The 25,932-nt window shown below is 44.9% G+C and overlaps 1 protein-coding gene and 1 long non-coding RNA gene across 4 annotated transcripts in view; one reads left to right on the forward strand and one right to left on the reverse strand.

Moving 5' to 3' along the window:
* The first annotated feature begins 1,704 nt into the window (after positions 1–1,704).
* On the forward strand, positions 1,705–25,897 carry KIAA0100 (KIAA0100 ortholog). Of its 2 annotated transcripts, XM_032457595.1 has the most exons (39): positions 1,705–1,855; positions 2,701–2,824; positions 3,338–3,387; positions 3,685–3,832; positions 4,014–4,132; positions 4,365–4,425; positions 4,605–4,794; positions 5,378–5,501; positions 5,662–5,786; positions 6,043–6,110; positions 6,225–6,370; positions 7,046–7,164; positions 7,561–7,724; positions 7,844–8,102; positions 8,644–8,849; positions 10,061–11,153; positions 11,584–11,775; positions 11,917–12,119; positions 12,269–12,387; positions 12,504–12,724; positions 13,025–13,215; positions 13,347–13,446; positions 13,586–13,788; positions 14,651–14,945; positions 17,437–17,594; positions 17,868–18,074; positions 19,857–19,956; positions 20,171–20,353; positions 20,703–20,824; positions 21,310–21,465; positions 21,548–21,669; positions 22,245–22,425; positions 23,030–23,116; positions 23,319–23,429; positions 23,564–23,699; positions 23,803–23,933; positions 24,113–24,214; positions 24,516–24,650; positions 25,067–25,897. In XM_032457595.1, the coding sequence occupies exons 1-39, from the start codon at positions 1,788–1,790 to the stop codon at positions 25,247–25,249; spliced, it is 6,702 nt and encodes a 2,233-aa protein (XP_032313486.1). In that variant the 5' UTR covers positions 1,705–1,787; the 3' UTR covers positions 25,250–25,897. The 2 variants fall into 2 exon arrangements, 1 of the variants encoding a protein (XP_032313486.1); XR_004311785.1 differs by lacking the exons at positions 24,113–24,214; positions 24,516–24,650; positions 25,067–25,897 and having other exon boundaries at positions 23,548–23,699.
* Positions 7,050–25,932, reverse strand: part of LOC116656806 — a 29,123-nt gene continuing 10,240 nt past the window's right edge. The window contains exons 3-4 of one of the 2 annotated variants that reach the window (XR_004311786.1): positions 13,915–14,019; positions 7,050–7,172 (exon numbers count right to left, since the gene is read on the reverse strand). This is a non-coding gene — a long non-coding RNA (uncharacterized LOC116656806). Of the gene's footprint in view, positions 7,197–13,914; positions 14,020–25,932 lie in introns of both variants that reach the window. The other variant, XR_004311788.1, reaches the window with a different exon arrangement.

The following is a 25,932-nucleotide window of genomic DNA, read 5'->3' on the forward strand; positions in this document are numbered from 1 at the left end:
ATGAACAGAAGTGTCTGCCATCTGCTGGAATTTCAGTGATTAGTAGGCCTTTTTATTTTTAGAAACTTCTGGATTTTTTCCTCCCTATTTGCTTTAGGGAGTTAATGTTGAACATTTAGGGATACCAGGTTTGTGCCAGACATGGCCCATAATATTAAAAGACTTGATCTCTTTTACAAAGATTTGTCTCAGTAAGCTGAGGCCACATCTAGTGGAGCTCCATCTCTGCCTCCTCCGTTATTCTACTAAAGTTGCATTGATCCCTTGAGGTCTCTCCAGAAAGAAGTAGACAAATGATAAAATCATTTCATACTATTGAGATAGTTGGGAGTAGAATAGGAAGAAAGAAAGGAAGTGATAAGGAACAGCTGAGTAAAGGGAACAGCTTGTACAACATGAATGAGAGTAAAGATGTGCTGCAAGGTGCCCCTTAGTGGCTTGGTCATCATTTTCACTGAGCTGTTGAGCTTTCCCTGAAGGTTCATAGACAGAACATGTTGAAGCTGCAGATAATGGGGATGGTGGAACTATGGTGTTTGAGAGGTAAGCATGAACTTGAAAAAAACAGTGGTGGAGCCCTTGGGGAGATGTGAAATGACTGATGAGACAACTGGATAAGGAGGAGCCAGTTGGATGGGTAAAAGCAACTTTGGGCCACCTAGGTGAAAGTTGAAATGGTGAAATCTGGAGGGATGGAAAAGATAGTCTTCAGGTGAAGTTAATCTGAAGGATGTTTATGGAGATTAGGATGTCAGAGCAAAGGGATATGAAGTACTTATTTTGAAATCCTCACAATGTCTTTAGCTTGTACTGTGTTAGAATCACCGTACTAAAGTTGGAAGGAATCTTCTTTGTCCAATTCCTTCATGTCACAGAGAAGGAAACAAGCAAAATAAAGCTGAACTTGAATTCTCTATTTTACACAATTATGTTTGCTTCCCAGATAAATTGTTGTTGAAGGGCAAGAACAATATCTTCTACTTCTGTAGTATCCCTCTAGCCCAGTGCCTAGACTGCTATTCACGGTAGACACTGAAAACTGCAATGAAAGGCCCAGAATGGTGTTGGCCACACAGCAGCTCAACACATACTGACTAGAACAATATTCAGTGAATAAGCTAAAAACTCAATTCCTTTGTGGATGGAATGAGATGGGATTTTGAGGCCTTTTAATTGGTTTAATTGGTTGGCCCTTAGTTTCCTCCTTAATGATTTTCACACAAGGCTCTCGAATAAGATAGAATAACTACTTCGTATGACCCAGGGTATAACATCCACAGTGGCTTCCGTCCGGGCCCTAAGTGGCCAAGCTGACTCTATAACTACCCCGGGAAACTGCTTTGGAAACAGAACTCTCCACGGCACAAAGGCGACAGCCAGGTCCACAGTCAGCTAAGGAAGCCGGCTCAGACTCTGGCTCCGGGTTCTGCATTTCCGGGCTCTGAAGGGTGCGCCCGAGGGCGGGGCATCTGTGTCAGTCCGCTCAAAGGCCGCCTCCTCTCGCACTCCTTCCGGAGCCACGCCTTTACTTCGCGCAAGCAGCCGGTCGGCCCTGCGGGATCGCGGGCGCCGGGCGGGGCGGGGCGGGGCGGGGCGGGGCGGGGCATGGAGACAGCTGGCTGGCTGGGTGGCTGGCTGCGAGGGGCGGGGCTCACGCGCGCCAACGCTTCCTTGCCCAGTGCTGTCCCTGCGCGTGCAGCTGGTCGGCCCGCGGCGGCGCAGCTCAGAGCCGGCGGGGGGGCGCCCCGGCAGGGCGGGGGCCAGAGCCGGGCCGGGCCGGGGCCGGAATGCCCCTGTTCTTCTCCGCGCTGTTGGCCTTGCTGTTGGTTGCGCTTGGCGCCGTCTTCCTAGGCCGGTGAGGGGATCCCAGCCACGGCAGGGGGTGGGTGGGAAGGGACGGAAGAGAAATTGAGGAGGGGGCACGCGCTGGAAAGAGGCGCGGGGGAGGGGGAGGGGACTGGAGGGGACGGTGCGCCGGCGGCGGAGGGGGAGGGGTCGAGGAGGGGGAGCTCGACGAGGGGAGGGGTCGAGCGGGGGCGTAGGACCCGAGCTGGAGCGGAGATACGGGGAATAGGGGGAGACTGAGCGATCGGGCGAGGCCTCTGGAGATGCTGAGCTTGGGAAGCGAAGAGGTTTGTGAGTGAGGAGGTGGCCCGGCTCGGTGGTTTTTCTTTCACCATCCACACGCCCCTGAACGTCCCCTTCCTCGAGCGCGAAGGGCACCTGCAGCCTCGCCCTGGGGAGCCGGAAAAGGTCTGGCTGCCCAGGGAGCGCGGCATTTGAGCTGGCCGGGTATGACCGTACAGCGCCTTTCCGCGGACATCTGACTGGAGGGCGGAGAAGGAGACCCTTTGAGGGGTTGTGTGATGGCACATCTGGCACGGATGCCTGTCCTTCGACTCCTGTTGGGGCTTCTTTTTTCTCGAATTTCTAAGAATTTGAAGGATTGCTTTGTTTCCAACTTAGAGGTGGAGTTTAGTTCGTCTGAGTTCATCTGGATGGAGGGGACACTTCAGGGCTAGGGTTCTGATCAGCGTGGCTGAGTGTATATGACAGAGTGGGTGTTTCAGGAGACAGGAGAGTTGCCCAGAGGATTCTGCTCCAGGTCATGACCCTTTGCAAGGCCTTCTAGGACCAGCAGGGGGTGAGGGAGGCCGTAATTGGGAGAGGGTCCTTATGAACTCAGGGATTTTTCTGCAGGTGGTTTGTAGTCCGGTTGGCCACCAAGTGGTGTCAGCGGAAGCTGCAGGCGGAACTAAAGATTGGCTCCTTTTTTTGGATTCAGAATGTCAGTCTTAAGTTTCAGCAGCACCAGCAAACAGTGGTGAGTCCTGGGAAACTCCCTGGGTATGTATGTGAGGTTGATCTAGTTGAATTTTGGGAACTTTTCATTTTTTAAAAAATTCCGGTGGCTTTCCTAGTTAACCCAGCCTTGCCACCTCTTTGCCAAGATAGTTTAAGAGTTAGTTTGGAAACACTAGAATTGAAGCAAGTTGTTCTGTTAAAAATGCTTATAAGGCACAGAATGTCCAGGGCACATGAGAAAGATGCAGAAGTAAAGCACAAAACAAAGATAATGGGAAGTAGAACAGCTTACTGTTCTAATTTAAGAGGGGAAACAAGGCAATGTATCCATAAAAGAAAAATACTAAACAAGTTAAACATCATTGTGAGGAACAGGATATAGTACTGAGGAGAGAAGCTGGTGGAAATTGGAGAATATTTAGTGGAAGGGCTATAGCACTTCCTCCTTTTCGTAGAACCTTTCTTGTCTCGTCAAGCTGCTCTTGGCTTACCTAGCAGCTAGTGTACGAAGCTTTCTCCCACACTGTTTTAGGAAATTGATAGCCTGTGGATTTCCAGCAAACTCCTTAGCCATGATCTGCCGTGAGTACCCTCTCACCTCACTCTTCTCTTGGGGAATATATTGGGATTGCAGTTTATAGAATGAGATTCTTTTACAGAGGCCTCACAGCCCCAGGAGAGAAGTGGGTTCTTTCTTATGTCTTTGGGTTGGCCTGACAGCTAATGTTTTGTGAGACAGATATTGATAACTATCACAAAACTGTTGTCCATGATTTGAGTTACATTTTTAGGGAGGATGAGAAAGTGGATGTGAGGGAGGGGAAGAGACTGCTATGGAAGGAATGGATTTGATGGCAGTGAGGTTTCTCTTCTGGACAGACACTATGTGGCTTTGTGCTTTGGAGAAGTACGTATCAGAACAGATCTACAGAAGGTTTCTGGCCTGTTTGCCCCATTCTCCCAGAGTACTGGGGTGCATCAAAAGGAGCTGTCCTTCAGCCCATCCTTATTGAAGATTTTCTGCCAGGTGAGACTACTTTCCCACTTTCCTGGACTGAAGTGGGAATGGCTGGCTTTGGAGTCATGGGTGAATTTTCCTACTGTATTTGAGGCACAGTACTGAGATCTGTCTCTTACTCTTTTTCCTCTGGAAATGAAGGACATCGCCTTGAAGTTAATTATGGTTCATCTTTGCATTTTCCTTCCAGCTGTTCTCCATCCATGTAGATTCTATAAACATCATGGTTCTCAAGGTGGCTACTTCTGAATCCTTGTGGCATATTCAGATCAGAGAAAGTAGCTTTCTTTTGGATAGTGATGGGAAAAGGTAAGCACTGCATAGAAGAAGGTTCATAGTCCCATTCTTGCCTTATAGTTGTTTCAGGGTGGGTGGATGTCAGGACTTTCATATCAAAGTGTCAGGTTCTCATTCTGTGTAATTGAGAAAAGATTAAGATTAGGCAGTTCTCTTTGCCTTGTGCCTTCCAGCAAACAAAGCTTGATTGAAGGTAAATGGTGAGGAAAGGGGCCAAGTGCTCTTAATTTTTTTCCTTTCCCAGGCTGAAGTGTGAGGTGAGCCTGAGTCAGATCAACAGCAAAGTTCTAAAGAGTGGCCAGTTGGTGAGTATTCCATGGTCATTCAGATGCCTTGTTTCTGGGCATAAGATATGAAGGAGCTGAGGGCTTACATTTTTAGATTCTGTGTGTTATGGGGTTCCCTTAAGGCTGTGTTCCAGATCACTGCATTTGCCCCCAAACTCTCTACACATTCACACCTTAGAGGGCTGTCTTCCCTGTAGGAGGACACCTGCCTGGCGGAGCTCTCACTTGCCCTAAAGCTGTGTCTAGAGGTGGGCATCAGCAGCCGGCAGCTGAAGGCAGTCACTGTGATTGTGTGGACACTCCATGCTGAACTTCATGAGGGCCTCTTCCATAGTCAGCTGCTGCGCCAGGGCCCAGGCCTGGCTCCCAAGCCTGTTCCCTGTTCAGGTAAAACTGTAGTCAGTGAGCTTCTTGGTGTCCCTATTCTTGGGTTATTTTGGAAGTAGGAAAAAATTGTGGTCTCACTACTGATTTAGGTATGATTTGTTAGTTGCCATGGCCTTTGACCCTGGCCTTTTAGGATAGCTAGAGGCAATAAGGCATTTGTTTGTGGTGGGTGAAAGAACTGACATTTAGTGGGTAATTTTTGTGAATTAGACCTGTACTGTGGGTTTATGTGTGTTCCCCTACTAAATCCTCAGTGTTTCACAGATAAGAAAACTGAAGTCTAGGAAGGTTAGATGGGAAACTTGATTGAGAGCACACAGTTAATCAGTAGTAAAAATGAGGTTTAAATTATTTATCCTAAAGTTCATATCCTTTTCATTACACTAGCCTGCTCTCCATACTATTTATTAGACCCTGGGGAAGGAAGTATAGCAGGTGCCTGGATCTCTAGGATATCTGTCCTGTGGCCTAAGATTTGGCATCTGCTTAGCCTACTTTATGTGTGAGAAGAGGGCATGGCACGTTGGGAGACTTACGAGGGTTAAAGATTGACAGCTCTTGTATTATTCTTTCATGTTTTCAGAGGTGACAGAGAACTTGGCTGAGCCGACTCTGCCTGGCCTATACCTCCTTCAGCAGCTGCCAGACCAGGTCAAGGTGAAGATGGAGATCACAAGTGTGGTCCTGTCCATGAATAGTCAAAAGAGGTGAGATCTCTCTTGACACAGAAGTGTGGAGAGTGATAGTTGGAGTTATATGCTGGGGTCTCCATAACCAGCCTAGTAGCTGTACTGAGCCTGTCTGAGAGGAGAAGGGGAATAGGAATAGCATTCCACATATTTCTGAGGCAGTCTGTCTCCGGTCCAGGCACCTGAATTGGACACTGAAGCTGCTGCATTTCCTATACCACCGTGATGAGGATCAGCTGCCCCTTCGAAGCTTCACGACAGACTCTGATATGGCACAGATGAGCACTGAACTCCTTCTGAAAGGTTCATGGGAGGGGATAGTCGTACTGAGAGAGAACGGGAGGACCAGACACACTGTTCCTCTGTGCCCCACTTGGTCTGGTTAACCTAACATCAGTGTAACTGGGGAGAGGCAGATAAGAACATACTGTGAGAAAATGGCCGTGGTTCATGAGTATTGGTGACAATCTCTTCATCTCCTTTCCTGCCTCTGACCCTCTCCTAGTCTTGACTTTTGCTCTCCCAGTGTTCCCTTCTGATCTACCCTTTGCCCTTACAGATGGGTTGTTGCTATCCCAGAGCCGCCAGCGCATTGTTTGCCTCAACTCCCTCAAGGCTAGTGTACAGGTGTGTTAGGGGCTGTGGTACCAAGAATTCTTTCTCTGCTCCTTCCCTAAATCATTGCATCATGAGCTAATGAAATAAAACCGAAGCCCATAGTTTTGGTGTTCTCATTTCCAGGTGACCACCATTGACCTCTCAGCCTCCCTGGTTCTGAACACTTGTATTATTCATTACCGGCACCAAGAATTCTCTCACTGGCTGAACATGCTAGCACTGGAAACCGAAGAGTCTAGTTCATCTGTTCTTAAGCAAAGGAGAAAAAGGTCAGTGTAACTTTTTCAGCCATCGTCTTATCAGGTGAATTTTTGTATTCTTTTGGTCTAAAGTAGTATCTTATGTTAAATATATATTTGATTGTTCTTTTTAAATTTTAGCCTCAGTAGCCCAGACTCAATAGCAATCCTGTTTCACATATCTTTCCCATTATATTAGACTCTTTGGCAGTAGGATGATGTCTTCTTTGTTTTTAGGTTCTCAGTGCCGAGCACAATGCCTTATTATACAAAGTAAACATTTGTTGAAATGAACTTAAGTGATAAACTATCTTGTCTGCTTTGGGTGACAGGTCATGTCAGTAGTGCCATGTCTCTGTGTAGTGCTTGCATTGTGTTGCATAGAGAACTTAAGGTCGGTAGTTTGGAAGTGATGCTCCTTAGTTGTATTAGGTTGAATCATAAGATATGCTGTTGTTCATCATATTTGATCTATGAAAATGGCAGTTTCACATGGTTCAACCTATTATGTTTCTCGCATTCCTGCAGATTATCATTGAGAGTAGCAGTGAACTGATGAGTTCAGTCTTCTTTTTTTCCTAGTTGATCTCGCCCTACAGATCACAACAAAACTCACTCTGCCTTTTGAGAGCTTCAGGAATCTGTTCCATGATAGGAAGTTGCAGTTCTTTCCTTATCAAACAGTGATGTCTTGTCTCTGTGCAGAGTCTTCCCTCAGATCCTGGCTCCCATCATCTTTAGCACCTCCATCACCAATGTCAACGTTTCCATTCAGCTTGGAGATACACCGCCCTTTGCCTTGGGCTTCAATTGCATCTCTCTGGGTAAGACTCTGCGATGGAAAAGGAATAAGAACCTGTTCATAAATGCAAAAAAAAAAAAAAAGAACCTTGGCATGATACATATTATATATGCCATATTGTATGTATGCATTTATACATTTTATTAAGAATCACTAATTTCATTTACATTTCCTTCTGTCTTGGTGCTATTGTTTTAATGTTCACCAAAAATACATGTGTGTGTATGCTATAAATCCAGCAATCTCTTGTTAGTATTAATTTAGGCAACTGACTTTTACAGAATTTAATAAATATTAAAATAGCATTTTATATTTAGCACCAAAAAAAAAAAAAAGAATCTTTTCATTAGTGGAACTAGGCCCAATTAATGGCCTTTGTGGCTCCATAGGACTCCTCTCTCCCACCTTCTTTGTTCAGATTACCAGCACCTGAGGCCACAGAGTATCCATCAGCGAGGCGTCCTAACTGTGGACCACCTCTGCTGGCGGGTAGGCAGTGACTCCCACATTCAGCGGGCACCCCACCCACCCAATATGCATGTTTGGGGTGAGGCACTTGTCCTGGACTCCTTCACACTGCAGGTAGGTGGGACTTTGGTGAATAGTAACCCGTACAGTTTCCCCATCCTGGCATGCTGTAGAGCACTGAGCACCTTTTTATTGGCACACTCCTGATAAGAGTCCCTCTGCTTCTTTTCTAGGGTAGCTATAACCAGCCTCTGGGTCTGTCTAGCACCCAGTCAGATACCCTCTTTCTCGACTGTACCATCCGAGGACTGCAGGTAGAAGCATCAGATACCTGTGCTCAGTGTCTTTCTCGGATCTTGTCCTTGATGGGCCCACAGTCTGAGAAGTCAGCTGTCTCTAGGGAATCTTCATTTGGAGAATCTGTGTCATTACTGTGGAAGGTGGACTTGAAGGTGGAAGACATGAACCTGTTCACCCTTTCTGCCCTGGTTGGTAAGTGGGATGGGAAGTCTATATTATATATATTATAATATATAATATATATATTATAATACATATAATATATATATATATAAGATTACGCTGTTTCTTCTCATTTAATGAAGCTAATTATTTGATATTTTTCTAAATTAGAGGTATGAAATGCTGGAAGTTCCTGCATAACTATCTAGCTTCTTGATATTTCTTAAGGGCTTATAAATAGCAAGATGTATAAGAAAAAGACAACCTTGATATCTGATCAAGAGAATGAGATGCAGGTAGTTTTTAATTTTTTTAATGTATTTAGTTCTAGAGAGTAACTGATATATCCTCTGGGGAATTGGTAGGAGTTTGGGAACTTCTTTGGCTCTGCCAGATCTAGTTAGGTTAAGATGGGAAAGGAAAAACTTCCCTAAAACATGAGGAATGAAGTTAGGAAAGTGTGGGGAATAAAGATAGCTAGAGTGGAGGGAATAAGGAAGGAAGGATAGTGAAGACTGAAGTTGCCATTTGAGAGCTGAGAACCAAGCCTGACAGGGTTTCTTGATGTTAGGTGCTTCAGAGATCCGACTGGACACACTGACCGTCCTAGGAAGTGCTGAAACCTCCACTGTGGGTATTCAAGGACTTGTGCTTGCGCTGGTGAAGTCAGTCACAGAGAAGATGCAGCCTTGTTGCAAGGCTCCTGACATCCCCACTCCAGTACTCAGCCTCTCCATGCTCTCCATCACATATCACAGCAGCATCCGCTCTCTAGAGGTAATACTTCTATGGGGAGGTGGAGTTAGGTTGACTTTTTCCTTGGCTTAGAGCATTTCCCAGTCTTGAGTCATGTTGGGAAGCTCACCTATGAGAAATATAACACCTGGTGGGGGTGGTTTTTTTCCTTGCTCATTCTGCACGTTTTAAACTCTTAATATGTAACTTAAAATATATATAAACTAGAGAGAATATGTGGACTTTCATGTATCCATACCCAGCTTCAATAATTACCAATTTATGACCAACTTCATTTAGGTAAACTTCAAGCAGTTGCCCTGCCTTTGCTCTGGGATTATTTTGAAGCAGATCCCAGACATACAGCTTCAAATTGTAAATATTTCAGTTAACATCTCTGAAAAATAAGGGGCTTTTTAAAGGTCATGATCTGGTGTCATTTTATTGAAGCACTTGGCTCATCAAAACACTGGAGGGATCTGAAGATGAATGTGGAAAGTTTCCAAAGGCTTCCCAATATCTTTCTCCTCAGAGTGTCAGATGGGCATGGGGCCCTCTTAGGAAGAGAATGGGATATTTTCCTTTTTGTCAGACTTCTACTTCCTTTGGAAACTGAAGAGTTTCTTTTTCAGAAATTGGAACTCAAAGGAATTTTTCTGCCCTGGAATTTAAATTTTCTCTGCCTAACTATTCATAATTGACTTTGTTTTGTAAGCTGACAAGGACCCTCCTACCTTCTTTGAAACACACTTTCCTATAAGTCAATTGCTGTATTGACTTGTATGGCCAGTACTTTTTATACTTCTTAAGAATTAAGTCAAGGTGCAATCAATGTATGAAACATCTTCCAGTTGATTGGTGTAATGGTTATTATACAGAGTGTGGTTGTTTTAGGAAAATAGCTCGAGCAGAAACATAAAGCCAAGTGATTGATTGAGTACATGCTCTGTATCCTGGATGTACTATGGTAGATAATGGAGAATTAAAATTCATGGCTTCTACTCTCAGACAATTTAGAATCCAGTTGAGGAGAACTTAAAAAGTGTAAGTGCTCTTATAAGATAGGTAAAAACTGTTAGTTCAGCATATTAGTGCAAAAGGGAACAAAGCAAGGGAGTAATTAATGTGGTTACTCAGGAAAGACTTCTGAGTAGAGATGGTTCTTGAGCCAGGTGTGCATATATAATAGTTTCTGCATCTCTTCTGCTCTGGGACGTTGTAATTGACAGATCCTTTTCTCTTGCTTTCTAAAGGTTCAGTGTGGTACAGGGCTGACCTTACTCTGGAGCCCCCCAGATCACATGTACCTGTACCAACATGTCCTGGCCACCCTGCAGTGCCGAGACCTACTAAGAGCCACTCTGTTTCCTGAGACTGTTGCACTCCTTGCACTAGAGACTCCAGGGACTGCCTCTGGGTCAGAAGGCTGTCCCCCTGAGCCATCTCCTCCAAAGCGGCTGCTAAACCTGACACTTGAGGTGAGCACAGCCAAGCTGACAGCTTTTGTAGCTGAGGACAAGTTCGTTACCCTGGCTGCAGAGTGTGTGTCTCTGAGCCGGCATGGGGGTTCACTGCAGGCTTACTGCCCAGAGCTGGCTGCTGGCTTTGATGGCAATAGCATCTTCAACTTCAAGGAGGTGGAGATGCAGCTGCTACCTGAGCTGGAGGAGATGATCCTCCACCGGAACCCCTTCCCTGCGCTGCAGACCCTCCGGAACCGTGTTTGGCTCCTCTCTTTGGGTTCAGTCTCAGTGGAGTTTCCTTATCAGTATGATTTCTCTCGAACTCTGGATGAGGCCGTGGGAGTTCAGAAATGGCTGAAGGGACTGCATCGAGGAACTCGTGCTCAGGCTTCTGCAAGCCCTGCCCCACTCCCGCCTGATCTACTCTTGAAGGTTCAGCACTTCTCATGGGTTTTCCTGGATGACATTTTTGAGGTGAAACTTCGTGATAACTATGAACTGATGAAGGATGAAAGTAAGGAGAGTGCCAAAAGGCTGCAGTTGCTGGATGCCAAAGTGGCTGCCCTTCGGAAGCAGCATGGGGAGTTATTGCCTGCCCGCAAAATTGAGGAGCTCTATGCTTCTTTGGAACATAAAAACATTGAAATCTATATCCAACGCTCCCGTCGTCTCTATGGCAACACACCCATGCGCCGGGCACTGCTCACTTGGAGTCTAGCAGGGCTAGAGCTGGTGGCTCTGGCAGATGCTTCCTTCCACGGGCCTGAGCGTGTGGTAGAGCAAGTTCGAGAGCTTGATCCAGGCAGCCCTTTCCCTGCTGAGGGAATAGATCTTGTCATTCAGTGGTGTCGTATGCTCAAGTGCAGTGTCAAGACGTTTCTGGGTAAGTAGCGCTTGCTTATTTGCAGAGCCTAGTGTTTGCCCTTGGAGCTCCAGGGAGCATTTTGAGTGATTACAGAGGAGTCAGTTATATTGGGAACTGTGGCTGTTTTTGGATGAGTGGAGTGGGATGGGTGGACTCCTCTTCCTTTTCTTTGTTCCTGGATTTCATCCTGAAACTGCTTGACTAACATAAGGGTACGACTAACATAGTCATCTTCAGGGTTAGTATGGCTCTTGGATCTCAGTGTTACTCTTCTCAGTATCTGCTCAAGGTCTCCATGCCCTTTTTTTAGCTTTGCTACCATCGGCCAGCTCTTATTCTCTCAGATGACTATAAAATAGATGGGTAAAAGTAGTTGGAGGGGAAAAAGTGCTTAAGAGTGCTGAGACACTTTCTGACTAGCTGGTGTGTATCTTCCCTATAATAATAGTTCGCATAAGAGACTATCCTCGGTACCTGTTTGAGATCCGTGACTGGCGGCTGACGGGTCGACTTGTAGGGACTGAGCAGAGTGGTCAGCCTTGCTCTCGTCGGCGTCAAATCCTGCACTTGGGGCTTCCTTGGGGTAACGTGGCAGTAGAGAGGAACATGCCTCCTCTCAAGTTCTACCATGACTTTCACTGTGAGTAGAGGAGGGCAAATGGTTTGACTGAGATGTTGGTGATGGCTTGGGTGGGAGATGAGCTGAGGCCCTTCTGTAGTGAAGGCAAAAGAGAGGGATGAAGTTGTGTAACAAGGTGTGCCTTTTGCTCCTCTGCCCCAGCGGAAATCTTCCAGTACACAGTGGTATGGGGCCCGTGCTGGGATCCAGCCTGGACATTGATTGGCCAATCTGTGGATCTCTTGACCAAGCCCTCAGCTGACCCCAGCCCACCCTTGCCTTGGTGGGACAAGAGTCGTCTTCTGTTCCATGGTGACTGGCACATGGACATTGAACAGGCTAACCTGCACCAGCTTGCTACTGAGGTGAGGGTACAGAGGAGCTGTTTCTTACTAGAAACAGAGGTACTGTTTGGGGCTTGTGCTGCATATGGGGGAACAGCGAAAAGGACTGATTTGGGAGGTGAAGGTGATACTCTCATTCATATCTCATCAAATTCTTGGGGTGGTTATAGGATCCATACAACACAACTGAAAATATGCACTGGGAGTGGAACCACCTGTCTTTTCATTGGAAACCTGGTCAGTTTATGTTCAAGGGTGACTTGGATGTCAACGTGAGAACAGCCTCTAAGTGAGTGGAGTGTGGGGCCTCAGTAGGGTGTGGGACTCATGGTGGAGGGAGAGGGGAAGAGCCAAGGGGCTGCAGGTGACCAGGGCACTGAGAGCTGGGGCTTTGTTGTGAGGCAGGTATGACGACTGCTGCTTCCTTCACCTGCCTGACCTCTGCATGACACTGGACCTGCAGTGGTTATGCCATGGGAACCCCCATGATCACCATGGTGTCACTCTTCGGGCCCCAGAGTTCCTGCCTGAGGTGTCCTTGGGCCAGCTCCATGACTCCTACCGAGCCTTTCGCTCTGAGAACCTCAATCTCTCCATCAAGATGGATCTGACTCGGCACAGTGGAAGTGAGGCTTGGGTCTGGGGCAACTGGGATGAAGGGCTGAAAGGATGAACTTAGACACTGAGGACTTCACCTTGACCCTCTGGGGAGGGGTAGAGAAAGAACAAGGAAGGGTTTGGGTTAGGATGTTTTGGGAAAGTGTTGGTGAAAGTAGAAAGGTTGGGTCTTTGAAAGGAGAAGGGGTTGGGGATATTGAGTGTGAGACTTGAGTGCTGTTTGGGTTTTTAAACCCTTAAAACCTGAAGCTAGGAAAGGATTTGGTTTCATCTCTACATCTGGGAACTGCCTGTCCTTTCCTTTGCAGCAATATCCCAGCCCCGAATTCTGCTATATAGCAGCACTCTGCGTTGGATGCAAAACTTCTGGGCTACTTGGACTAGTGTCACAAGGCCTATCTGCAGGGGAAAGCTCTTCAGTAACCTGAAACCCAGCAAGAAGAAACTCGGCCAGCACTATAAGCAGCTTTCCTACACTGCACTCTTTCCCCAGCTGCAGGTCAGCTCTGACATCCCTGCTGATGTCTTCAGTTCTATTCCCCTTCCGTAGTTTTCTTGTTTTCTCTTATCTGGTCTCTTAATCATCTCTTATGCCATCCTTTGTTCACTGTTATGCTCTCTTGTTGCCAGGTGCATTATTGGGCCTCATTTGCCCAGCAGCGTGGCATCCAGATTGAGTGCAGTCAGGGCCATGTCTTCACTCGGGGAACTCAGCGACTTATACCTCAAGGTAATGTCAAAGACTCCCACTAAAGACTCCTAGCCTGTTCCTTGTCCTCTTTCTCTTTTTTAGTTCTCTTCCTCTCTTTCTGTCCCACACTGTTCTTCTGTACTGGTCTGCATGGGCTCTCTATGCCTCCTTTTCTCAGCGGGCACAGTGATGCGGCGCCTCATCTCTGACTGGAGTGTGACCCAGATGGTTAGTGACTTAAGTCAGGTGACTGTTTACCTGATGGCCTCGCCCACTGAAGAGAATGCTGACCACTGCCTTGATCCTTTGGTAACGAAGACCCACCTACTGAGCCTGTCCTCCCTTACCTACCAACGGCACAGTAATCGCACAGCTGAGGAGGTATCGCCTGACATACTGTCTTTACTACCTTATTTATTTGTATCAGTAGATGTCTTAGTCAGCTCAGGCTAACATAACAAAATACCATATACTGGGTGACTTAAACAACAGAAACTTATTGCTCACCATTCTGGAGGCTGGAAAGTCCAAATTAGGGTGCCAGCATGGTCAGGTTCTGCTGAGGGCTTTCTTTCAGGCTTGTAGACAGCTGCCTTCTCACTGTGTTCTCACCTGCCAGGAAAAGAAGCAAGCTCTGTGTGTCTCTTCTTATAAGGACGCTATCCTATCATGAGGGCCCCACCCTCATGACCTCATCTAAACATTACCTCCTAAAGGCCCCATCTCCAAATACCATCACGCTGGGGATTATGGCCTCAACATATGAATTTGGTGGAGGGACAAAATTCAGTCCGTAGCAATTGGTTTCAGGCCAAGTCCCTGGTAATGTTTCTAGCTATGTTTCAGCTATGTATGTCGTTACTTTATGATGCACTCACCAGTATCAGCATCCCTCTTTTTGAAAATTCCTGTTTTCCCTCTTCTTCTAAGATAGTTTCTTGTTCTTCAGGAAATAGACTAAAACTTGGTTCCCTAGCACCTTATTTGATACTGCCCCCCCTACCCCAGTAAAGGAAGGATTTTAAGTTGAAATTCTTTGAGTCATTTAAAATACAGAGGATGTAGTCAGGGTGTAATCCAATGCACACACTAAGATCGAGTAGTTTTTCTTTCTCCAGGGTCGTCTTGTCTCCCTCAGAACAGGTTTATTATTCAACAAGCTTGTTTTATATCTCTGCATTTGTGGTTCAGGAGGAATGGTGGGAATTTCATTCTACCCTGAGGTTCTTTTCCTGTTTCTTAGGAGCTCTCTGCTAGAGTTGGGGACCCTGCCTTTCACACACATCAGCTGCACTTGGTAGATTTACGGGCTTCCTGGACAACCACCAATCGGGACATCGCCTTTGGTTTATACGATGGCTACAAAAAGGCAGCTGTACTCAAACGTAATCTCTCTACTGAGGCCCTGAAGGGGTTAAAGATTGATCCCCAGATGCCAGCCAAAAAGCCAAAGCAGAGTGTCCTGACCAGTGCCCCAGCCCCACCTCCTGTCACCACTCCCAGCTTTAGTGGACAGCCTGATAAGGGGTCTTCAGGAGGTAAGCTGGGGGTGATGAGGCTCCATAGGGTTAGGTTTAGAATCTGTATGTGGGTTTGAACAGGAGTTTGAAACGGACTGAATTGTGGCTGGTCCTACCTATGTGTAGAGATGAAACTGTTGGGACAGAAAGAGAAGAAGGGAACTGAAAAAGAGAAAGAGGACAAGGAACAGGCTAGGAGTCTTTAGTGGGAAACTGTCCATATTAGGCTACCTGAGTCTTACATAGCAATGATATGGAGGCACTGAAGGGTCTGGTCCTTTGGCCAGAAGAGGATCAAGAAGGAGTGATGGGGCCAAAACAGGATAAGTAAGGAGAGAAACAGAGTGTTAGAGAGTTGTTTTATGTTTTGATGAATTAATTTGTTCAGTCAGCAAATACTTACTGAGTACTTAATAGGCACAAAGCACTTTGCTGGGTTTAGTGAGAAGTATAGAATGTATGACATTCTACTTGTCTCAACAGGTTTATCATCTCTGGATGAGCTAAGATTAGGTCCTTCATTCACATAGTCACTTTTTAGCTTTATTGTGGGTTTATAACATACCAGGCATGACCGTTAACTATTAGGGATATAAAGATGAGGGTAAGTGCAGAAGCTAGTAGAGAGTCATGTAAATTATTATTTCATTATGAAAACACTCAGTTAAGAATACTGAGTATTCTTAAAAGAAGAAAGTATTTAAATCAGCATAGGGAAGTCTGGAAAGGCTTCACAGAGAAGAGAATATAAGTGAGATGGGTCTTAAAAGTTAAGTAAGAGTTTAACAGGCAAAGAAAGAGAAACAGAGAAGGAATAACAAGTACAGAGGAATGCAAATTCATGGTGGGTTTAAGAACAAAGTGAAAAGTGGTATATGCCACAAGAGAGAAATTAAAGAATACATGAACTGTTCTTCACTGGAGTGAAGGAGGGACTTTGATCAGGGAAGGGTTTATTGAGGAAGTAGCATTTGAACTGGACCTTGAAGTCTTAGTGGTTTGAACATACGGAAATAAGGAGAAAAGGCATTAAAGGCAAAGGCAATATGCTGAATAGGAGTGGCATTAGTAAAGCTCAGTATGTTGAAAGGCGAGTGAACAGTATGTTTTGTTTGGCACAGAGTGTAGCTAAAGGGAGGAGTGAGAGAAGATGCTGGAAAGGAAAGCTGCAGGTAGACCATGAAAGGTCTTTCCTACAAGGCTAAGGCATCTTCCTTATTCCGTAAACAGTGGTGAACTATTGAAGGTGTTTGAATGAGGGTGTGTCATCATTAGAATTTTACTTTTAGGAAGATAAATCTGGCAGTGGTGTGGAGGAGGACTGGAGAAGAAGAAACTGGAGGTGAGGAGAGAAATTAGGAAACTATTTTGGCAGCTCAATAAGAGGCAAGGAGGGCCTGAACTAGGAAGGTAGAGGCAGTGGGACTCGAGATGAAGGGATGGATAGAAATGTTATTGTGTAAATGGGAGATGTGGCAACTGGTTGGAAGAAGGTGTTAAAACAGGGAGAAAGTGATAATGATTGAGGCTTTAAGCCTGGTGAATGGGCATGATGGCAAAAGTAATATCAGAAATAGGAGCGCCAGAGGCTTAGAAAGGTTTGGGGAGGTATAGGGTTGTTGAGTTCAGATACGGACATGCTAAGTTTGTGGTGCAAGTAGTACATTTAGGTAATGTCTAACAAACAGGTGGAAAATGAGGGTCTAAAAGCTTAGGGCTAAGAATAGAGACTAGGGGGTTTCAGCATAGAGCTAAGAGTTAATGCTAAGGAGATAACAGTTGCTTACTGTCGGGCAGGAACTTTGTGGAATATTTTATAAATTATTCCATTAAATTCTCTCAACAACCTTATTAGATACTGTTACTTTACACACAAGGAAACTGAGACAGAGAGGTTAAAGCAGGCTACTGAAGGTCACAGTCAAGTTACTGACAGAGAATGGGGTCTTAGACACAGGCCGACTGTGCTCTTAAACATAACACTGTTAGACAAACTCATTAGAAGAAAGTAAGAAAGAAAAGGGAACAGGCCAAGGACAGACCTTAGGAGATACTTATTTTTAAAACCTGGGAGGAGGAGGAGGATAGGATTTAGAGGCATAAGCAGAGGGAGCAGTAGAGCTAGTAGAACACAGTGGCACTGATGGCAAGAGAATAGTTTCAGGTGGAAAGGAGTGGTAAACAAATGGCATTTAAAATGATATGAAATGAAAAACAGAAGGAAAAAAGATCCTAGAGTAATTTAGAGGTAGATATACTTAAGAGAAAAAAAATGCTACCATTTATATAGTATTTCTAAGTTTCTCTTGGGAATCTGTTACTTTTATTAAAATTGAAGGAAAATGAAATGACAGTGCTCACCAGGGGTCAAGGAGTGGAGTGGAGCGGGCTGAAGTTGCAGACTGGGGAGAATACATTCTAGAGAAACTGAAGGACAATCACTCTGGCCCTGGATGTGTTCTCTGTCTCTTTGATGCTGACTTTTCCCCACTTCCTATTTCTTTGTCAGGTGCCTACATGTTGCAGAAGCTGATTGAAGAAACAGATAGGTTTGTAGTGTTCACGGAAGAAGAGTCAGGTGTGAGTGACCAGTTGTGTGGCATTGCTGCCTGCCAGACGGATGACATATATAACCGAAACTGCCTTATTGAGCTGGTCAACTGCCAGGTACCTTCTCTTTACCAGAGCACCCCAACATTGGGCTAGGTCATAATCATGTGTTTACCTTCCACACTTCTCAATAAAACTAGGTGGATATTAGAATTTCCCTTCTAACAAGTATCATGGATAATCACTTCTCTAACTAAAAGCCAGTGGAGCTCACTCTGTTAGGCCAGAATTAGACTCTGTAAGCTGCAGTCATTGGTACAGTCCTTTCACTAACCTTCCTATCTTCTTGGTGGCTCTAGTACTGTGACTCTGCTTCTGTCTCTGGCATAGATGGTTCTTCGTGGAGCAGAGACAGAAGGCTGTGTCATTGTGTCTGCTGCCAAAGCCCAGCTGCTGCAGTGCCAACACCATCCAGCCTGGTATGGTGACACACTGAAGCAAAAGACATCCTGGACTTGCCTACTGGATGGCATGCAGTACTTTGCTACAACTGAAAGCAGCCCCACTGAGCAGGATGGCCGACAGCTCTGGTTAGAGGTTAGTCAGCAGGACGGTGAAGGCCTAATATACCCAGTTTCCCATAGTTGGCCCCTTTTACCAAAATAGCTTGCAAGATCCTTGGCAGTACCTGTTGTTACCAGTTCGGCAGAATAATGAGGCTGATGCCTCGAATGTAGAAACTGTACGCAATCTCTGGCCTGTGATCTGTGAACACACAGTGCTTTTTTTTTCCTGTTTTTTTTTTTAATCTCATGGTGTTCTATTTAATTGCAAGGGAAATTCTCATTTCCTGGCATAAGAATAAAATGGGTTGGAAATTTTTTTACTTTTCAGAAGACTGCTGACCCCTATTAATAAGATCACACTAATCAGCAAGCAGTCAAGAAAACAGGCAGTGAGTCTGAGAATTTTAGTTAAGCTCTCTATCTGCCTTTTCTCTGATTTCTTATGCAGACTATTGATTGGTTGTTTCAGCAAAGCAGAAAGGTTGAATAGAAAGACTGCTTGTCTAGGAGGCAGGTTATGTGAATTCTGATTTCAACTGCCATATTTAGTAGCCATGAGCCCTTGGGCCAGTCACCCTCCTTTGTAAAATTGAGTTAATACTTCCCCCTCACAAGATTGGTGAAAGAATCAAATGAGAAAGTACTTTGGAAAATACAAAGCTTCATTCAGATGGAAAGTAGTCTTCTCATTTCTTTAGTTAGTATGTCTGGGGAGGTCTAAGTGTATGTCAAGATAATGTTTTTTGTTAGATAGTGAGATTGTGAGCAGTTGGCTGGGACTAGGCTATAAATTTTCTTTCTCTGATATGATTTTAACTAGTCTTAAATATCGTACATATATGTATATACTTGGCTTATCTCATATAAATGAGATACTTTACGTATCTTATGTAAGTGGAATCATATATATTTGGGTTTCTTTGTGATTGGCTTATGTCACTTAGTGTAATGTCTACAAGGTTCATGAGGTTGTAGCATGTGTTAGAATTTCCTTCCTTTTCCTTTTTTTTTTTTTTGAAGTATAGTTGATTTACCATGTTACGAGAATTTGCATTTTAAACCTGAATTGGATTGTATGTACCACATTTTGCTTATCCATTCATCCATCAATGGACACTTGGGTTGCTTCCATACTTAAACTATTGTTAATAATGCTGTTAATGAATATGGGAGTACAAATTACTTTTTGAGACCTTGCCTTCAATTCTTTTGGGTGTATGTACAAAAGTGGAATTGCTGGGTCGTGCAGTATTTCTGTTTCTAAGTTTTTGAGGAACTGCCGTACTGTTTTCCACAGTAGATAAACCATTTTACATTCCCAGTCGAGGAGGGTATAGCCCAGTGGTAGAGTGTAAGGTCGTGGGTTCAATCCCCAGTACCTCCACTAAAAAAAAAAAAAAAAAAAAAAAAAAAAGGTACATAAATAAACCTAATTACCCCCCCCCCAAAAAAAAAAACCCAAAACAAATACATTCCCATCAGTAGTGCACAGGGTTCCAATTTCTGCACATCCTTGACAACACTTGTTATTTCCTATTTTTTGGATAGTAGCCATCCTAAGGGGTATGAGATGGGACATGATTTGGTTTTAACCTAGCTTGCATTTTCTGTCCTGAGGCCTGGCAAAATGGGTATGTAATTCAGTTGGAGAATTTGGGTGGTTTGGGCCAGAAGAGAGAGACATACTTCCTCTACCCCAGTGCAAGCCCAGATAGGAAGTGTTATACTTGCATTATGGAGATCTGTGACCCAGTTGGGCAGGACAAGCTACTGGTCCCCGAGGAGTTAAAGATGCCTGCATCTCTGTCTTCAGGTAAAGAATATTGAGGAGCACCGGCAGCGTAGTCTGGACTCTGTGCAGGAGCTGATGGAGAGCGGGCAGGCAGTGGGAGGCATGGTTACCACCACCACAGGTCAGCTCACCTCTTCCCCATCATGTGTATTCTGAAGGGGCCTCTCTTCCTTACCTGCTCTTAAGATCAGTATATGTGGAGTAGGACTACTTTGTGTTAAGCTAGGTTGAAAGCAAGTGTCTGGAGTTCCCTAGACATCATGCATAGTTGGGAGGCTGTCATAATACCTCTTTTGAGACTATCTTTCTCTTATCTCTTTCCTACCTCTTCCCAGATTGGAACCAGCCAGCTGAGGCACAACAAGCCCAGCAAATCCAGCGGATCATTTCACGCTGCAACTGCCGAATGTACTATATTAGTTACAGCCATGACATTGATCCTGAACTGGCAACTCAGATTAAGCCACCTGAGGTTCATGAGAACCAGGAAAAGGAAGATCTCCTAAAGAAGCAGGAAGGTATTTAGGGCTTGAAAGGCTTTTAGGAGGGTGCTAGGGAACTTCTAAAGTAGTTATTTTCTTAGTGGTTTTGAGGCAGTAGTGTTATTAAGAGTCGCAGTGTGCACAGGGCATTAACATTTCACTTTGCTTTACATTTTGTTTAAGTTCTGCTATGAGAGGATAGAACTGGAATGAATGGGTATTGTTTGATTCTAAATAAGCAGACGTTTTTCCCCATGAGCATTTCTCACTAAGCCCTTTCTATGGGGTTAATTAACAGAATTAACCAAATTAATACAGATTAGGAGATGGGGTGGATGTTTAGGGAGAAACTGAGTCTCTTATTTAACTGTTAACAATTACCTAGGGGCTGTGGATACCTTTACCCTCATCCATCATGAACTGGAAATCTCTACCAACCCAGCTCAGTATGCCATGATCCTGGACATTGTCAACAACCTGCTGCTCCATGTAGAACCTAAGCGGAAGGTGAGTATGGGCTCTTATAGAATGCCTGTTAGCCTCACAAGAAGCCCCAGACCTTGTGCTTTATTTAGGATCCAGTAAGAAAAGCCATGCTTCAAACTGAAAAAGGGTGTCATTGGTACATCCTCTTTTAGTCAGCAGCAGCAGTTGAAATTTGACTTATCTAGGAAAGGTCTGAGTGTCTCTGAGACTGCAGTTATTTACTTGTTTTTATGGGTCATTTCTTTACTCAGTCACCTAAATACCTCTAAAAATAATAAACTACTCCTCACTTCCACCTCCATCCCTACCCTTTGGGACTTGCTTATTGTGAAATCCACATTGCCAGATCTTCTGCATTAGCCTGTCCCTTACTCTTGCTACTGATTGTGACAGATAAAGGTGAGTTTTCCAGAGGAAATCACCATTTCTTGTCCATGTCTCTATTTTACTTTACTACAAGACTTGTATATTTAAAAATCTGTTCATTTCCTTTTCCATTCCTTTAGGAACATAGTGAGAAGAAGCAGCGGGTCAGGTTCCAGCTTGAGATCTCTAGCAATCCTGAGGAGCAGCGCAGCAGCATATTGCATCTACAGGAGGCTGTGCGGCAGCATGTGGCCCAGATACGGCAGCTGGAGAAGCAGATGTATTCTATCATGAAGGTAGTCACCTCGCCCATCTGAGGACAGGGAGATCTCCTAGGATGAGGGAGATCTCTCAGTTTCTCCTGTTCTCGCTCCCTAGTCTTTGCAGGATGACAGCAAGAATGAGAACCTGCTTGACCTGAACCAAAAGCTTCAGTTGCAGCTAAACCAGGAGAAGGCCAACCTACAGCTGGAAAGTGAAGAGCTTAATATCCTTATCAGGTGCCACAGCATTCTTTCTGTGCCCTTTTCCTGTGCCCCAGCTGAAGTCAGTTCCTTTTGCCCATGTTCTGATAGTCTTTAGGTCTAGTGTATATTATCAAAGGCTGATGCTGTAGACTCAGGCACCTCTTCTTGAGTGAGCCTTGTTGGACTTGGCCAACAGGCTGAGTACAGGAGAGCCCTTTCTTAGGAGTCTTATTTGAGTTATCTCCTGGGAAAGGAGAAAAACAGGTAGTTTGGAAACATTTTTGTGCCCTTGATACTGTGCAACTGAATTAAAAATAAAGTGTCTTGAAGTTGATCAGTAAGGAACACAACTGCAGATATAATCATAGGGGTTATAAGTAGGAACAGACCACTTTATCAGAAAGCTGTGGAACTGAAAGATGGGATATGTGTTCTCATGGCCCAGGGTGTGAGGAGCAACAAATCTAATGGAAAAAAATTAGATATTAGCTGTTCTAGAATAGATGCATCTCGGACTTACCTCCTGCATTGTTCCAGGGCATTCCACCCCACCCCCAACCCTAATACTGTTGCCCTTAGTTGTCTTTGACCCTCCTGTCCATTTGTAGGTGTTTTAAGGATTTCCAATTGCAGCAGGCTAACAAGATGGAGCTGCGAAAGCAGCAAGAAGATGTGAGTGTGGTCCGCCGCACTGAGTTCTACTTTGCTCAGGCACGATGGCGCTTGACAGAGGAAGATGGACAGCTAGGAATTGCTGAACTGGAGCTGCAGCGGTTCCTCTACAGCAAGGTATCAAGTGTATACAATCACACAAAGGCAGCTGTGTTGAGAAACATTGACCTTTCTCAGGAGTCTCACTCACAGAAAGATAAACAGAAAGGGACTGATTATATGATTATTAATGATAGAAACAATGAACAGAGAGAATGCCACTTGGACACATTTGTTTGTAATATTAAATAATATAGATATAGATAAGCTTGGTCAAATGTTTCCCTCATTGAACAAGATTATCCCTAGAAATGTGACCCAGAGGGAAGTAATCTTCCAAGTCCAGCTGAGAATAGAATCATTAATTCTACACTGGCATTCAGCTTTCCTGTAGTTACCCATGGCACGGAGGAGAGGACATTATTCATCATTCTTCTAGTCCCCCAGGGATGTTTGGAAATGAATTGAGACCATTTTTGAATGTCACAGTGATTGGAAAGTACTGCTGGCATCTAGTGCCCATGAGAAATACTGGGTTAGAGGGTGCATTGATCATGAGATTGAAAGAGATAGCAAAGGCATATGTAGAAACTAAAAACAAACAGTATACATAGCAATTCTCTAGCAAGCTCCTGAGAAAAGCTTATAGTGGGCTGGGGGTGGGGGTAATCTGTCTTTATAGGTGAATAAGTCTGATGACACAGCAGAACATCTTCTGGAGTTGGGCTGGTTCACTATGAACAACCTCCTCCCCAATGCTGTCTACAAGGCAAGTCTTATTTTCCTATTCCTTGCCCATTCACATGCTTCCTAACAGAGGCCATTTGCAGTGACCCTTCCACATAAACCCACTATGGAAAACAATGTGGTTATCTGAGCTGGTGAGAGCTTGCTCAGCTTAGCAAGACCATTGCTTCTTCTCTCAGTCTGCAGAGGATTTGTGGGTTGATTTATCACTGTTTATCCTACAGGTAGTCCTGCGACCCCAGAGCTCCTGCCAGTCTGGGCGACAGCTAGCTCTTCGCCTCTTTAGCAAAGTCCGGCCCCCTGTTGGGGGTATTTCTGTTAAGGAGCACTTTGAGGTTAGTAAAGAGTCCTTTGGGGACTCAGGAACAAAAGGCAGTTAAAAGCTACCTGTGCGTTCTTATGTTAGGGGTAGGTAAACTGAGGGATGATGTCTGAGCTTAATTGCTTCTTCAGCTTTTTTCCTCTTTAGGTAAATGTGGTGCCTCTCACCATCCAGCTGACACACCAGTTCTTCCATAGAATAATGGGCTTTTTCTTTCCTGGTCGAAGTGTGGAAGATGATGAGGTTGGTGATGAAGAAGATAAGTCCAAACTGGTGACTACTGGTGAGAACTTTAATGGTGGAGCTCCAGAAGACTGGGGTAGCAGCCCCAGAGAGGCTGAAACTTCAGAAAGAAGACAACAGCTGGTGTGCTTGATTTTTCATAGGAATACCAGTGGTGAAGCCTCGGCAGCTGATTGCAACAGATGATGCAGCACCACTGGGCCCTGGGAAGGGTGTGGCACAGGGCTTGAATCGGAGTTCTGGGGTCAGAAGATCATTTCGCAAAGCACCTGAGGTACCAGACATGCCCCTGATGATAGAAAAATGGGAGAATCCTGGGGTACTCTCGCCTGTCTGGGGATTTCTTCTGTTTCCTTTGAATCTACTCCAGGGGTGAAAGGAGACAGAGATGTTTGAGGTCCTGAGTTTTTGTGATGGTTTAAGGGGCTCACACTTCTTTCCTGCCTTTCCTAGCACCCTGTGGATGATATTGACAAGATGAAAGAGCGAGCTGCCATGAACAACTCCTTCATCTACATAAAGATCCCACAGGTTCCACTCTGCGTTAGCTACAAGGTCTGCCCTTCTCCAGTGCTTTCTAGAACAGTGTGGGAAGGGTTCCAGATAAGATCAGAGATTAAAAACCAGGAGATAGTCAACTTGTGAAGCTGGTCTGTGGGTGATAAATCTGTTGTTCCCTCTGCTGCCCTCAGGAATCAGTACCATTATCAGACTGAGAGCAGGGGAAATCAGTATCTATAGGTTGCTGCTGCAGGCAGATACTAGGTTTGGACTCTAGTACTAAGCTGGCTTAGACTAAAAATGGCAGCAGATATATTTTTTTCCCTCTTCTTCCCTCTTCCCCTTTTTCTTGCAGGGTGAGAAGAATAGTGTGGACTGGGGTGACCTTAACCTAGTGCTGCCCTGTCTGGAGTACCACAACAACACATGGACGTGGCTAGACTTTGCCATGGCTGTCAAGAGGGATAGCCGCAAAGCCCTGGTTGCCCAGGTATCCCGGCAGAGTTCATGGCTGTTTGGTTAGCAGGGGCTGGCAAGCAGATCCTCTGCTCATGGGCATTTCATTGTAAGATGTATTAACAAGCAGCCTTGGGAAGGGGCAGGTGAATGAAGTGACTTTTGTCCCTGCCGTCTCCATGATTTTGCTCAGATAATTAAATTGAACGTTTAGTGTTTTATGTATGTTAACTACTGTTGATTTTTAGAAAACAGGGATGACAACTTGATGTTTAGAATGGGTTCTAATAGACTGTAAGCTTCTTGAAAGCAGAGATCATTTTATAATTTTAATTGCCCCATTGTGCCTTCATGTAAGTTTAATAAATCTTTATTGACTTGGTCCACTTGATTTATTCTGCCTGTCCCATTAATATTTACCTTCCCTTTTACTCCTCTCTAACCTATCAGGTAATCAAAGAGAAGCTAAGGCTGAAGCCTGCAACAGGGTCTGAGGTCCGGGGAAAGCTAGAAGCTAAATCAGACCTCAACATGCAACAGCAGGAAGAGGAGGAGAAAGCCCGGCTCCTCATCGGTTTAAGTGTGGGCAACAAGAATCCTGGCAAGAAGTCCATCTTTGGCAGGCGCAAGTGATCCAGCAATCCAAGAGAGGCTGCAGTACAGGATTTGACTCTGGCTCAGGCCCCAGGGACTTGGGGGATGGGAGGTGCTTCCCTTCATCCTTCAGGATATGTGGGGGTTAGGAGCCTACAGGGTACTGTGGAGAGACACCTTGCTCTTTAGCAGCTGGCCTGTTCCCTGCAGAACATGGTGGATAATGCTGAGTTCTACCTCACACTGATCAGCAGGCCCAGGGCCAGAGGTATCAAGAGAGCAAGATCAAGGGAATGCCCCAGGGCTAGAATCTGGTTACCTTGGGGTCAATTGAAAGGGTGGGGGGACAGTTCTGATCAAGTGTGATAAATTTTTATAAATAGACATATATATATATATATATGTGTATATATATATATATAAATATACATATATATTTCTACGTATAACTGCTTTCCCTCTGTGCCAGAAAGTGGAGGGGGTTTATCGTCTATCCCTCATTCCACTGCCTTGTATGAAAGAGGTATTAGTGTTCTGAGGGAAATCAGCCCCTCCCTAATCTGTGCCAAACTCACTTGAGAGAATGGCAGTAGGAGACAGGGCTGGCCATGGGTCCCTCCCCCTGGGATATCCCCTGAAGAATGGTAAAAAATGATTTAAAGAGAAAAAAATATATTTTAAATTTGATGCTGGTTTTTTTTTTTTTTGGATTGTATTGAGTG

This window comes from Camelus ferus, chromosome 16 (genome assembly GCF_009834535.1).
Source record: "Camelus ferus isolate YT-003-E chromosome 16, BCGSAC_Cfer_1.0, whole genome shotgun sequence".
Taxonomy (NCBI): Eukaryota; Metazoa; Chordata; class Mammalia; order Artiodactyla; family Camelidae; genus Camelus; species Camelus ferus.

Bases quoted from the DNA above. Each gene is read 5' to 3' on its own strand.
- KIAA0100 (XM_032457595.1), top strand. From the start codon at position 1,788: ATGCCCCTGTTCTTCTCCGCGCTGTTGGCCTTGCTGTTGGTTGCGCTT. The intron at 6,111-6,224 runs GTGTGTTAGGGG...TCTCATTTCCAG, and splicing joins CCCTCAAGGCTAGTGTACAG to GTGACCACCATTGACCTCTC. The intron at 23,700-23,802 runs GTGAGAACTTTA...GATTTTTCATAG, and splicing joins GTCCAAACTGGTGACTACTG to GAATACCAGTGGTGAAGCCT.